This window comes from Penicillium arizonense (assembly GCF_001773325.1).
Source record: "Penicillium arizonense strain CBS 141311 chromosome Unknown PENARI_contig003, whole genome shotgun sequence".
Taxonomy (NCBI): domain Eukaryota; kingdom Fungi; phylum Ascomycota; class Eurotiomycetes; order Eurotiales; family Aspergillaceae; genus Penicillium; species Penicillium arizonense.
In genome coordinates this window covers 1,994,412-2,008,077 of record NW_019173280.1, presented here as the reverse complement: position 1 = coordinate 2,008,077, position 13,666 = coordinate 1,994,412, and the positions used below count along the sequence as shown (strand labels likewise).

The following is a 13,666-nucleotide window of genomic DNA, read 5'->3' as shown; positions in this document are numbered from 1 at the left end:
AGAATAGTGAGAAACCAGTCCGACAATATATACACAAGACAGGCCAGCTGAGCATGCAATGTACAAGGGAAGAGGTAGTCATGGTAACGTCGGTAAGACAAGCTGGAAGTATCACACAAGCTGACAAGGGATCATCCAGACAGCAAGACATCAAAGTTTGAAGAGAAAGAAGAAAGAAAAGAAAAAGAAACTTTCATTTCCAAGCGTGTTTCCAGCTTGGAGTGTATGTATGTACGATGAAAAAGGCAGATGCAGCCTGAGAATGGTATCAAATAGGAAAGAGAGAGAAAAAACGGTGCAAATGAAGAGAACAGAAGAGAGCCATGCCAGCCTCAGAAGTTATGCGCAGCATTAGGCTTAGGCCCACTCTGCAACAAACTAGGAGGTCTCATAGTATCCGGCTCAGGAGCCGCCGGTTGTGAAGACATGGCATGGGGGTTATAAGTGGTATACTCGGAAGGCGAAGGAGCAGGGAAAGGAGGCGGCGGGGAAGCCGGCGACGTAGGAGAGAAAGCCCTATACGCAGACGCAGGCTGGGAGGTATAAGTAGGAGGATACTGGCTCGAGCCGAACGAGGGCTGGCGGGTAAAGCCAGGAGTGGGGGCGGCGCCTGCGCCGTGGTCCTGTTCCGAGGATGGAGTGAAGGACATTGGGACGGGGCTGTAGGTGGTGTGGGGTTTGTAGGCAGCCACTGGGGAGGGGGATGTGACAGCGTGGTATTGGCTACCGTAGGTGGAGTGGTCGTCGTAGGATTGGTCGTAGGGGTTGTGGACTGGGGCACCTACGGGCGAGGTCAGGCCTGGGGAGCGGCGGTTGTAGGGGTCTTGTGCGGCTGCGTATGCTGCTCCTGGGCCTGGGGATCGTCTTGCGTAGGGATCGACCGCGGCGGCAGCTGCTGGGGATGTTACGCCTGGGGAACGTCGTCCGTAAGGGTCTTGCGTGGCGGCCAATGCTGCGGCTGGGCCTGGTGAGCGGCGGCCATATGGATCTTGAGTGGCAGAGAGTGCTGCTGGACCGGGGGATCTTCTGGCGTAGGGATCCATAGGTCCACCGGGGGATGTCACACCTGGAGAACGACGCCCATATGGATCCTGACTAGCAGCCAATGCGGCCGCTGGGCCGGGGGAGCGTCGCGCATAGGGATCGGTAGGTCCAAAGCCTCTGTACCCTCCACCGGCCATGGCTGGGTTAGGAGAGTAATCAGAGTACGCAACACCGGGAGTCCCAGCGCCCTTCCTGTCCGGAGGATTCAAGGGCTCCATTTCAACGTCATCATGGTGATTCGGGTCTTCGACATGCTTGTTGACGGCACCAGCCCAAGTAGGCATCTCGGGCAAAGCATCATCATTAGCCGTAGCGACCGTGGCAGCAGGAGACTTGGGCGTATCAAAGCGCGCAGTCTGTTGCGCACCGCGGTACGAGGGCGGAGCAGGAGACGCTTGATAGATTGGGTTCGCGTCAGGCGGCGGAGGCTGGTGGAATGGAGGGTCATCGAAGTGCTTTGGTTGCTTCGGTTGCTTGTTTCTACGCCGGCCGGATGGGCAGCAACAGCTACAGCAGCACTTGCAGCATTGGTAGCCACAGCATAGGCAATTGACCACACATGCTAATACGGCGAGTAGGATCACGGATCCGACAATGATACCGGCGATAACGGGCCACCTACGCCGATTGATTAGTATAGTGTCAGTTGATGCGCCTGCGCGCATGGAATTGAGGACATCGGCTCCTCGCGATAAACTCACTTGCAATAGGACTTGGCCATGCATTTGTCCCAGCTAGAGAATGTTGAGGGCACCGATTCGAGCTCACTGGCAGTGTTTCGGGCCCATAGCGGGACATTTGCGGGACTCATCTTGGCGATAAGGTGTTGTAAAGCGCTAGGCTAGAAGCGAGGAATCATTCGATTATCGAGAGCGATTGTGTAATTGTGTTCCACAATCCTCCTTTGAATCCCCTCAAAGTGTCTGTTGCAATGCACAGTCCAACAGTTCGAGTCAATGGTGACGCGGAGATACAGTTGGTGCTCCGCGGGTAAGGAGAGGGCGGGGCGCGCGAAGCCGAGTTTGGCGAAAGGTGCGAAACACAAATGTTGATGCTGATGAGCAAAGAAAGGATTGTAAATAGCTGGTTGACCAAGCCCTGGAGATTACCGTTGGAACAGGCAGCAAGGTACGAAAATAGAAGCAGATAATGAATGACTGGGATGACCCAAGGAACGTCAGGGCGCAGGGTCTCAAAACGAACGGGCAGTGCTTGTCTCAGACAGACACCTTAGTTTATATGAGAGACACCTTTAAGAAAGAGATGAAGATGGAGAAAAGAAGAAAAAGGCTGAAACGTCAAGGGGAGCCGAGTAAAGGGTTGACAGAGAACCCCATAGTCTCCTCGCCTCCGCCTATCACATTCCCGCGGGAGAGTTGAAACGCCAATCGTCATTAATTGATACATCCACCGTTTGTCGATCTTTTCTTTTGCAGATATTGAGTTATTACTCAGTCTACTAGAAGAAGAGTTGAATGTATTTTTTCATTCTTTTCACAAAAGGAAATCAAACATTTGTAGCTGGAGTCTCCTCTGATTACCCTTTCCAGACACATTAAATCTCACAAGGGAAACCTCCAGAGAGAATATCCCGTAATAAACAGGCGGATCCTCATATGTACAGCTGCAGAGCCACTAATGCATATTACACCAATTTCCTCCTCTTGACCCGAATGACACATTTCAAAGGGGCGATATTAGTAGAGGAAGATGCGTTGAAATACAAATGCTTCATGCAAGGATTTCGTAAAGCGTTTTGCCGGTTAAAGTACCGGAGTCGGACGAGATGCAAGTTGGCGCAGCGAGGAACGGGGGTTGTTCCATGATAACGTCGAAGGCTGTACAGAGAAGGGCCAAATGGTGGATTAAAGGACGATATGGTGTCAAGAGAATGTGCGTGGAGAGAAGGGAATGCCAAAAGCGGGCAAATGTTTGGATGTGAATCATCGTGGGGGTATTATTTTCGCTGAAAAGCCCCATAGGAGTCGGAAAAGGGAATATGGTGCTGATAGGCCGACGCCTTCATTCGCAAGTTCGAAGTCGCGAGGTCGTAATGTGACATAGGAAAAGTGACACTCGGGTCCGAATGGTTCATGGGGTATCGATTGCCCGAAGTCGGATCGTAGGCAATGGTCATAGAGAGAAGTGACGACAACTTGGTCGTCCAAGAAAAGGAAATGATGAGGATAGACCGACGGTAGTAGATGATCATCCAAGGAGAGGACGATACCAATAGCTGGTATCAAAGAGTTGTGGAAAGGGGTGGCAAGGCGGAGGATCCAGCGCCATTACCGAAAGAGGTGAGAGAGAAAGGTTGAGAAGAATCGAAAGAAAAAAAGGCTGGAAAGAAAAAGCCACCGTAAAGGCATCAAACACCACGCTCCAATGACAAGACGGAAAAGATGAAATGCAGAGCGCCATCAAAAGACTGGCGTTTTGGTTTAGTATGAAAGCATCCGACGGCCAGGTGTCCGTTGGGGCACAGGGCTTGCGGAGAATGGGGAGCCAAGGAAGCGATCTCGCTGGTTGTCAAAGCGACAACGGCCCGTAGGGCTATCCTCCATTTGGGGGGACTGTTCACCAAAGGCGAAAGTCTGGGCACGGTTCAGCTTGGAGCGCTGCTTGACCTTACCAAGGCCACGCTCGCAAGCGAACTCATGCTCCTTATCACTCATTTCCACATAGTTCTGCGGGAAGCAGAACGAGCGGTGCTCGGCGAAGAATGAGCTGTAACCACCATCCAGAATGTACATATCAGGGTACGTTAGGTTGGGGTAAGTGTCGACATTAATGGCACGATCCTGGTGACGAAGATACTTGGCCATAATAGGGGCTCGGTGGGCAGAGTACTCGCAGTGCAAGACCAGTGCGGTGCGAGATTTGGGAGCACCGAAGAGCTCACCGGCGAGCTTATCCTTGTCGTTGTAGTTCAGGGCACCGTTGATATGGCCACCATCATATTCATATTCGAAGCGGCAGTCGATAACCAGGATATTATCGAAGTGTTCATTGAACTTTCCATCCATGAGCTCCAGGAGAGTGCTCTTTTCGATACGAGGCAATGAGTCCGCACGATCCTCGGGAATGAAGTGAGGTAGCTTCATGCTGGGCGGACTCGAGATGTCACTGACTGACTGCAGGGGTGTATTTGTTGCTACCTTTGCCTCTTTATCGGCAATCACATCAGCTGGATGCTCAAACATACTCAATGACCTCCGGCACTGCTTGCGGGGGCGCATCAAGGGGTGAGACTGCTTGCGAATAGAATTGGGAGCGGGTGAGCCGCTACTACGGGCATGGTTGAATGGTGGACGCAGGCGAGGGGGTGCCAGGCTGGTCGACGAGTTGTTCCGCGAGAGAGGGCGCTCATGGGGAGGGGAGTCTCCGAACATATCCTCCAACGACGTCGATGTACTGAGCGAGGTCTTGGCTCCAGTGCCAAACCGGAAGGGAGGAGCCTTGCTCTCGGGTGCTGGCCGGGTCATTCCAAGTTGAAAAGACTGAGCCTTGCTCTTGGCAAGACTAGGACGGAGGAAAGCGGGACGCTTCCGCTCTGGTTGGCATAGCGGAGACTCAATTGGAGACGCCTGGAGAGGACTAGGAGCCGCAGACATAACAGGTGAATCCATAGGAGTGCAGTCCGGGGTAGGAGAGTGTACTTCCAACTCTGCGGTAACAATGAAAGCTGGTTTATGGGGGAGAGGGGACATTTCCATAACGTCCATAGCCGGGGCGGGTGACGAGTCGAGTGGAGGGGTGGTCATAACATCATCTATATAGTATCAGCAACTGGTTGTTTCATGGTAGCATGAATGTTCCTTACCCTGTCGGTTGGCCTGGCTGAGCATGTTGGCCGTGAACAAAGACCGGCGTGGTGTGGCTAATTGGGGACTAAATATAGAGTCAGCATGCCTTTGTCTCTTTAACCTGAAACGAAGATGGAAATGAAGAACCAACCTCTGATCAATATGAAAGTTTTGCGACAGGTCAGCTGCCAAACTCGCCGTGGGGGAAGATCCCCGGACTGGTTTCATGTTGAAGTAGTCCGAACTGGACCTCTTCATGGACAGGTCCTTGAAGTTGAACGGGTTCCCACCAAACCCCGACATAGAACCCAGAGGATACGCAGTTGGAGCCTCTGAACGGAAGCAATGACCAAACATGACTGAGGGCGGCTGCATCGCCGCCAGAGGAGAAGAGTGTTCCATGACGCAAACTGCAACCGGTCCAGATCCGACGGTGTACAGTTAGGCGATGCAATGGCAATGACCCCAATGTCTACCCAGCACTAGGTCCTACAACGAGGTCCCGGGAAAATGTAGTGTTCGTGAATGCACGTCTCCACGTTTGCAATTTCTCGTTATGGGTCCCCACGATCGCCGTGACAACCAGTCTCAAAAAAAAATCCTGAGGTCCCAGACCCTCTAACCACCGAGAGCCTTGTATCGTGTGTGTGGAAGAAGCTATAGGGCCATGGCAAGCGAGCGAACAGGCAAATAGAGGCGGAGGAGGGGTCGGAGCTCGTGCAGGAGGGGATGTCCGAGATGTCGGAGATCTATTTGAGGTCGCGAACAGTGAGATATGAAGCAAGTCAAACCCCGGATGTCCACCGAAACGAGGAATGTGTCGACCAGAAATATGGAGGAGAAAGAGAAGAAAAGGTGGCACAAAGCGATTTGAAGAAAGAACTGAAGCTGAAGGGATGGGCTTGTTGCAATGGGCAACGCAGGTGGGGAGGAAGAGTATAGGTTTGGTAATACTGCGGCTCCGTACGGTAAGAATTCAGAAATGAGTATTCAGTATTGAGTAGTATTTAGTGTAGTGTAATTGCTCTAAGCAGGGGAATGTATAGGGCCTGGTACTGTAAATACATGGGTCTGCATATTCAACCATTTCGGTAATCCCTTAGAATTAATTATAATTAATTCTTTATTCTACAAGGCCAGGTACGATCTACTGCGGTATGCAATGGCCCTAGACAGCAAGTGATAGACATCTGCTCTAGGGGCCAAATATTGCCGGTCTGGTTGCCCGGGCTCCCCTTGCCGCAGCAACCCAGCGCCTATCACAGTAGACTACTTTCAGCACTTTTCCCATTCTTACGTCCGTTCTCTGTACATCGACAGGGATTACGCTTGGCACCCATGTGTCTTGTCTCGGGCTATACTGCTAGCTGTCTCTGACCCCTGGCCTATAGTATGGGGAAAGCTCAAGGAGCCTGCAGGATGTCTTCAATTCAATACATACACTACCGAGAAGAGATTTCCTGTGGTTCCGGAGCTGTCGAAAATTGTCTCTTCCGTGTATCTTCCATGGGTCTTCCCCACTGCGTATGAAAGAAAAGTTTTCGTTTCGGTTTCAAACATCCCGTGTGCGCAACCGCAGCTGAAAAACGGAGATCGGGTCTAAGAAGCGCTAAGTCAGATCCCCACTTAGTGTTCGGAAAAAATAGAGGCTTGATGCAAGTGATGTACGCAAGGGTTGAAATTCATAACGTTGGCTATTCGACGTCACCCATGAGATACCCCAGAGTGCGACGCTATATGATACCTAGGAAGGAGTATGGAGTATGGAGTATGGAGTATGAAGCCCGTCTTGTATGGAGGATATACGATGATCACTCAAGACGACGAGCCACAGAATCACATTCGTCTCGGAAAACTAACGTTATACCGAGGTGTTGATTGGCCTAGCAATCTATCTCGTCATCTCCAATTGAGAATCTTGAATGGCTTCAATATCGGCACGTAGTATCGAGTAAGGAATGGAAGATTATCTCCCATTCTTCTTCCCGGATAATCCCATTCTACCCATACCCGTGCCCTTACATGCCCACACCCGCATTTTTGCTGATCAAGGGTCCGCGAGGAGGACCAATGTCGCGCATCCCTTCCAACCCCCTTGTAGGAGGTTTAAGGTATTAATTGCTTATCCAGGGTAGTTTATTGAAACCTTCACCCTGTCTGATGACTTGGGGTGGTTTCTTCTTCTTCTTTCCTCTCTGTACCCACGGCAATGGCAACAATTTTCGCGAACGCACTAGTTCAAAGTCTGATCTCATAACGCGAAAGTGTTACGACGTCATTGGTCAATAACAGCAATGATACACATGCCCAGTGCTCTGGATCTCACGCGACAATCTCGTTCTTACAACATGGTAAGATCCCTGACTATCGCGCGACTCACGAACAAGTTTGGATCTCTCGATCGGCTCTAATTCGGGGTATCAAACGCGATGTTCGTCACAAAGCGCGTAAAAACAAAGAGCTCAATTTGCCACCCCGGCGGCTCTCATCTCTCACTAGTCACTGGAGTCGGCTATGCTTGTCCAGTCACAATGACCGATCTCCGACTACTGCACCCCACGTCTTTGTATCCCGGCGCCCCCCTCTGAAACACTGGGAGCTCAAGATCCACGTTCCCGAACAGTCCGAGGTGTATGGACTGCACAATGGCTTACATCTGCATCTGAAGGCCTTTGTTTACTCTAGCGGTGTGCACCTCCACGTCGACGCGACTGTATATTGCGGGGCTACGTCATGTCCGCATATATGATGTTAACTGTGCACCGTGCACTTCACAAACCTGATGTTGATCCTCCATGACGTTTAGCAATCTGCCCGGGGCAGCGTCTAATGTCTTGTTATTGAGACGGAGGGTGTCCCGGGGCAGACTGGCGACCCTCATCTATTTCAGGCTACAGATATACAGTGGGCTCAGTCTGACATGCTATCGGTCGCTCCGATCTGCGCCACACGCATTGAGGTGGGGGCCAGTACAGCTGATGTGATCCGTCAGCTCGTCACAGCGCCATGTGCAATCGAGCCAGTCGTGTGTCGTCTCGAGCCGGTCGCATTTCCCTGCGGGGTTTATCACATCTCCGACTCGTGTCCTGCAAGATACCCTGCTCCGGTTCTAGGCCTTCCCCTCTTTGTCTCAGGTTTGCTCCAATGGTGATGTCAGTCACCTTGATTGTTGATGGGCGCGTGTTTGAGCTTTGTGGGTAAACAAAGCACACGAAGCTAATGCGATATCCCGTGACCATGACATCAAGACTCGAACAAGATTCTGGCCATCCCCGTTCATCTTACCTCTAGCAGCGGTATTGGTATTGTGAGTACTCGAAATACCCATACCCTGTCTTTCGTCGAATTTGCCAATTTCTCCCGGGGCCGATCTGCGACACTATTGAATCCCCAGGCCTGCCACTATGCGACAGACCACGCCATGGCTTCGTGCCTGTCAGCCTCTTAACTAGCACGCCCAAATCGTGGTGCTATCAATTCTTAGCGACGCCCTAACCCCCCATCTGGAAGCTGATGATCCCCCATCGCACAGCTCCGATCTCCCTGTCCACTGGACACAGCACATTTAGCCGCTGGACTAGTACACTATCCATTCCACGCTTTATTGCATAGCTGAGGAATAAACAATATGATAGAACAAGCTCCTATTCGACTTTCCGGTGTCATCTCAGTCCACTCAAGACCGATCCCATAATTGCCGTCAGTAAACGCAAGTTCAAGTCCACCGTAGATGCTGTATCACCCCCGAATAGCCGCCACGGCACTCCCCACCTGTGATTAGGTTACTGCAGCGTACACTAACGTGTAAATCAGGCAACTGAAGCCCAACCCCTGAACCATACAGAAACTCGACCTGTATAGACCAAGTCCAACGGTTGCCCGGCCATCAACTCCACCCACCGGCAGAACTCCATATATTATTCCTCTGACCCCATCAGCATACATAAACCACCTGCGCATTCGCACGAAATCCATTCCCACATGCTACATGTAAAGAATTATACATATAGCCCGCACGACTAGAACTAAAAAGCCATGCAGATCCACAGCAGATCCCCCATTCATCCAAATCCACACCCACATCCACACCCGCATCTACACATCTCAATTCTGACACAGAGTGTAATTTTCTTTCCTTTTGCCATCTCAGCCCAATGGCGTCTACACCCACCATAGCGCCCCCAAGCCTCAGAGTTGATAGCCTGATGCATAAGTTTGCCTTTGCTATCCATCATCGACTCTCGGAACGATGCATCCACCGGCGCGTGGGGCGCGGACAACCGCACCACACTTAGCCCTGGATACTCTGACATATAATTCCGGCCTTGTCCCGGTTGCACTTGACAACAGGACGCATTTTTTTTGCTAGTTTGCGCTCTGGACGGGCGGCTTTGGGTTGCTGTCGCGATGGTCTTGTCTCGTTTTCTGGATCCGTCTTACCCCTGAATCAGTCTGGACATTCTATGGGGCCTGGTGGATTCTTACAGGTGTGTTACTTTTTGAGTTGGGGCTTTGACAGTTTCGAATACTGGTGTTTTCGGTGAGGCTATTGTAATTGTATGCATTTCGGTGTTTGATTCTTCTTTTTCGAGCTTTTGGATTTTCGTCCTTGATGCATGTTTGAGGGGTTCTATTGTAAGTTTTGGTTGCTATAGATATGGATTTCTATTGTTTTTGTTTAACTTCTTTTGGTTGAGTCTTGCGAGAATAGGGATGTAGCTATCCTTCGGTTTGACATTGTGTTGCAGTTGTATAGTTTGGTAGTGCTCGATATATCTTTGTGGAATGAAGTCGTAGACACTGGATGTATATACTTCCACCAAATATCTGCCAGTTTGCGCCATCACACTTAGATGTTTCAAAGAGAACATATATGAGCCAACTATGTCTATATACCCCAGAAGAAGGGAATAAACTACTCTATACTTCTACTTCCAATACTTCAATCTCCAAAAATCCTTATCGGCTTATCGGCCTATCGGCCAACGCTAGTCCCAAATAAGTTACAGCCCGAATTTTTCTCGACTCCAACGGCCGCAAGGAGCAACATCGAACGTGCCCGCATACCCAAATTCAAGGCCTGTGAGAGGGCATTCCGACAATTAGTCGCACGTTCATATCCCTCTCAAATATCCAGCCGCCACAATGGCTCCCAAGCGCCGTCGCGAAGGTTACAATGTTGACGTGAAGCTGGTGGAATTCTACGAAGACCTCGCCAGCGAAAAGGACGAGATCAGACTCAAGGCTGCCCAAGGTCTTGTCTCAGAATTCACTCCAGATAAGAACCCCGCCGATGAACAAATCCAGAAGGTTCTGCGGAGACTCTTCCGCGGTCTCTGCAGTAGCCGCAAAGCTGCGCGTATCGGTTTCTCAATTGCCTTGACAGAGATCCTGACCCAGGTCTTCTCTACACCGAGAGAGACATCGCGATTCGGGTTCTCGGATGCTCTGAGTCTATGGGAGAACCAGTCCAACTCAACCGGCAGCGAGTCGGGTCAGGTTAGTGGCTACTTATGCACTTGGTAGAATGTCGCATACTAATTGTAACCTCTTTTCGCCTGATATAGGAACAACGCGACCACCATTTCGGACGCCTCTTCGGTGCCGAAGCGATCATCAAATCCGGCGTCCTATTCCAGCCCACCGTGCCTTTCGAGCAATGGACCCAAGTACTTGACCTTATCTTCGAGCTCGCCCAGAAGAAGCCATGGATCCGGGAAGAGTGCGGATGGATTATTTACCAGTGTGTTTATGATTTGGCCTCGCGCAAGATGGATACCAAGTATGTCGAGGCTGCGCTGGAACGCTTGTGCTCGTACGAGATTGCCCGGTCGCCTGAAGGTATTGCTATCTGGTTGGCGGCTAAGGATCTGTTCCCCAAGGCTAGCTTCCCGAGCAAGATCTGGAAGCACGATGACCCGCTGGATACGAAGGAGCGCAGCAGTCTGTCTAAGATCATGAAGGAGTCGGGTGCTGCGAACAGCGAGGGCGAGAACAAGACCAATGCTGCGAAGTCGTCTGGCGTCTGGAACTCCAAGCTTCACTTTGCTTGGGATGCTGTTATTTCTCGGACCAGTCTTGAGGCGAAGGAAGAAAAGTCGAAGAAGGCTCGTTTGAGCTTTGCTGACTTCTGGACTGAAGTTGTGGACAGTGAGTACACGTTGCAGCGCTGGGGTAAATTACGAGGAATATAAACTGACAAGCTATTCACAGATGGACTCTTTGCTTCCGCATCCTCAGAGGAGCGCAAGTACTGGGGTTTCCTGCTTTTCGTCCGGGTCATCAACGATGGTGCTCCTCAGCAGGCCTCTCACGCCTTTACCAAGAACCTCATGCGCTGTCTGACCAACCAACTGGCCGTGGAGGACCGATACTTGCACCGTATGGCCGTCAAGGCCGCAAAGGCAATTCAGGCCCGTGTGTCTAAGGAGCCTGAGTTCGCGGCCGTCGCAATCCGCGGCTTGATGGGAACCAGCGGCACACTGAACTTCGACCAAGCGACCAAGACAAAGACCGTTGAGAAGATTGTGGCCGAAGCCAACCATGAGGCATTGGGAGAGATCGTCCCATTCTTCGAAAAACTCATTCAGAAGCCCGGAACAACCGACGAGAAGACTGCTGCTTCCAACCGCCAGTTCGTCGCCGGTCTCCTTCTCTCCATTGTGCGCTCCAAAGCATCTGCTACCGAAGATGATGCGGATGACCTCCAGGCAAGCCTTGAGCAACTTTTGTCTATTTTCGTGCGCTTCGCGTACTTCATGGATGCTGGCAAGGGATCCAGCGCCCCCGAGCCTCCCCTCTCCCAGGCCACACAGGAGTTGCTGCGGAACCGCATTAACTCTTGCTTGAACAGCCTTATCTCCAACCAGAAGTTCGCCACTACTCTCCCATACGTGGTTGTGAAGCAGATCCGCGATGCTGCCAAGTCTGGCGAGCATGGCAAGTTCATCATTGATATCGATGATAAGCTGCAAGATTCCGTGAAGGCTGCCTTCAAGTCTCTGAAGAAGCTGTCTGGCAAGGTAAGAAACAATCCCCAGGCTTGTCTTTTTCCTTACCTCTGCTTTTACTGACCAACTAATAGGAGAAGAAGGAAAAGGGCATGGCTGCTTTCAAGCTGCTGTACTCCATGACAATCATGCAGGTCTACAACGGCGATGCTGACGCAGTGTCCATGCTTGACGAGCTAGAGTTCTGCTCCACCAAGTTCCTAGGTGACAAGGAAAGCAAGAAGCAAGACACTGGCGATGCGTCGGATGCGCTTGTTGAGATCCTGCTCAGTTTCGCATCTAAGCAATCACAGCTGTTCCGCCGTATGAGTGAGCAGGTGTTTAGCGCATTCGCTAACCAGGTCACCGAGAACGGATTGGAATCTTTGATTTCGGTATGTGAAACCAGCCCCAAATATACGAAGATATACATAGACTAAATGGACACAGATCCTGGAAGCCAAAGAGAGTCTGGCTGGACAGCAAGAGATGTTCGAAGAGCAAGATGAATCCGGCGAGGAGGAAGGCGAAGAAGGCTCTGACGCAGAGATGATGGATGTCGACGACCTTGACAGCGACGTTGAAGTCGTCGAAGCAGAGGAAGGCTCCGACTCCGACTCCGATGAGGAAGAAGAAGAAGAAGAAGCAAACGAAGACGACGCCCTAGAAGTCGCCGCCTTCGAAGCCAAGCTCGCCGCAGCCCTAGGGACACACCGCGCCGACGAAGACCTCAACGCAGCGGAATCCGACTCAGACGCCGACATGAACGACGACGAGATGGACGAACTAGACGACAAACTAGTGCAAGTATTCCGCGCCCGCCGCCAAGAAACCTCCCACCGCAAAGACAAGAAAGACGCCCGCGAAAACATGGTCAACTTCAAAAACCGCGTGCTGGACCTCCTCGAAATCTTCGTCAAGAAGAGTCACACCCGCCTCCTAACCCTCGACCTCCTCCTCCCCCTTCTCCGACTCTCCCGCCGCTCGACCGTCAAGCAAATCGCCACGAAGGCAAACAACGTCCTGCGCGAGTACACAAAGGTGTGCAAGGGCAACTCCCTACCGAAGATCGAAGACGAAGCACAGACTGAGGCGCTGTGGGAACTTCTCCGCTCTGTGCATAAGGAGGCTGGACACAGTGGGCCTATGGGCCATGCTACGGCTTGTAGCCAGGCTAGTTTGCTTGTTGTTAAGATTCTTGTTGCGCATGATAAAGATGCTATTGTGGGCGTTGTGGATGTCTATGCTCAGACGCGCAAGGATCAGCTTGTTAGCACTAAGTGTCACGTGCAGCCGTCTTTCTTCTCTGAGTGGAATAACTGGTGTGTTTCGGCTAGTAAGCAGTTGAAGTAAGGTATAGGTTTGAGCTAGAAGGGGTAAGGAAGGGGGTTTTGTATAGATGAGGATGATTTGTTTGATGTTGATGTTGATAGAATTTTATATGTAAAAGCTGGATGAATTACTTTTTATGTGTATCTTCTTTTCTCTTTTCTTTCTTTACTTAACTTAAAATAGATAGACTAACTGGTTATCCCTGCGAACTTGGACTGTTCGTATTCCCTTGCATTCCCGGCATTCCTACGCCTACCTTGACGTCATTTGCACATACCTCTCTCTCTCTCTATTTATATTTTAAGCTTCTTTGCTGTTCGATTATATATTCATAAAGTAGAAAAAGAAAAATCGAAAAAGAATTGACGGCGCTAATAAAATTGTTGTGAGTTGATTGCAATAGACTAGAGATATATATTTTCAGGAAAAGCTTGAGAAAGACCAAAAAACAATGATAAGTAGATAGCAATAAAGTCTACAATTTAACCTACTACC

At 50.8% G+C, this 13,666-nt stretch overlaps 3 protein-coding genes across 3 annotated transcripts; 1 reads left to right on the top strand and 2 right to left on the bottom strand.

Annotated features, from left to right (window-relative positions):
* Nucleotides 1-332: 332 nt before the first annotated feature.
* PENARI_c003G10151 (uncharacterized protein) lies at nt 333-1,855 on the bottom strand (the record flags this gene model as incomplete). The annotated part of the gene is made up of 2 exons (XM_022628712.1): nt 333-1,662; nt 1,746-1,855. 2 exons carry the CDS (start codon nt 1,853-1,855, stop codon nt 333-335), a joined length of 1,440 nt encoding a protein of 479 aa, XP_022491799.1.
* A 1,630-nt stretch (nt 1,856-3,485) lies between these two features.
* nimT (putative tyrosine protein phosphatase MIH1) lies at nt 3,486-5,252 on the bottom strand (the record flags this gene model as incomplete). The annotated part of the gene is made up of 3 exons (XM_022628532.1): nt 3,486-4,816; nt 4,868-4,935; nt 5,002-5,252. 3 exons carry the CDS (start codon nt 5,250-5,252, stop codon nt 3,486-3,488), a joined length of 1,650 nt encoding a protein of 549 aa, XP_022491616.1.
* A 4,743-nt stretch (nt 5,253-9,995) lies between these two features.
* On the top strand, nt 9,996-13,192 carry PENARI_c003G05516 (DNA-directed DNA polymerase POL5; the record flags this gene model as incomplete). The annotated part of the gene is made up of 5 exons (XM_022628381.1): nt 9,996-10,349; nt 10,418-11,000; nt 11,064-11,872; nt 11,935-12,234; nt 12,290-13,192. The coding sequence occupies 5 exons, from the start codon at nt 9,996-9,998 to the stop codon at nt 13,190-13,192; spliced, it is 2,949 nt and encodes a 982-aa protein (XP_022492040.1).
* Between the last annotated feature and the right edge of the window lie 474 nt (nt 13,193-13,666).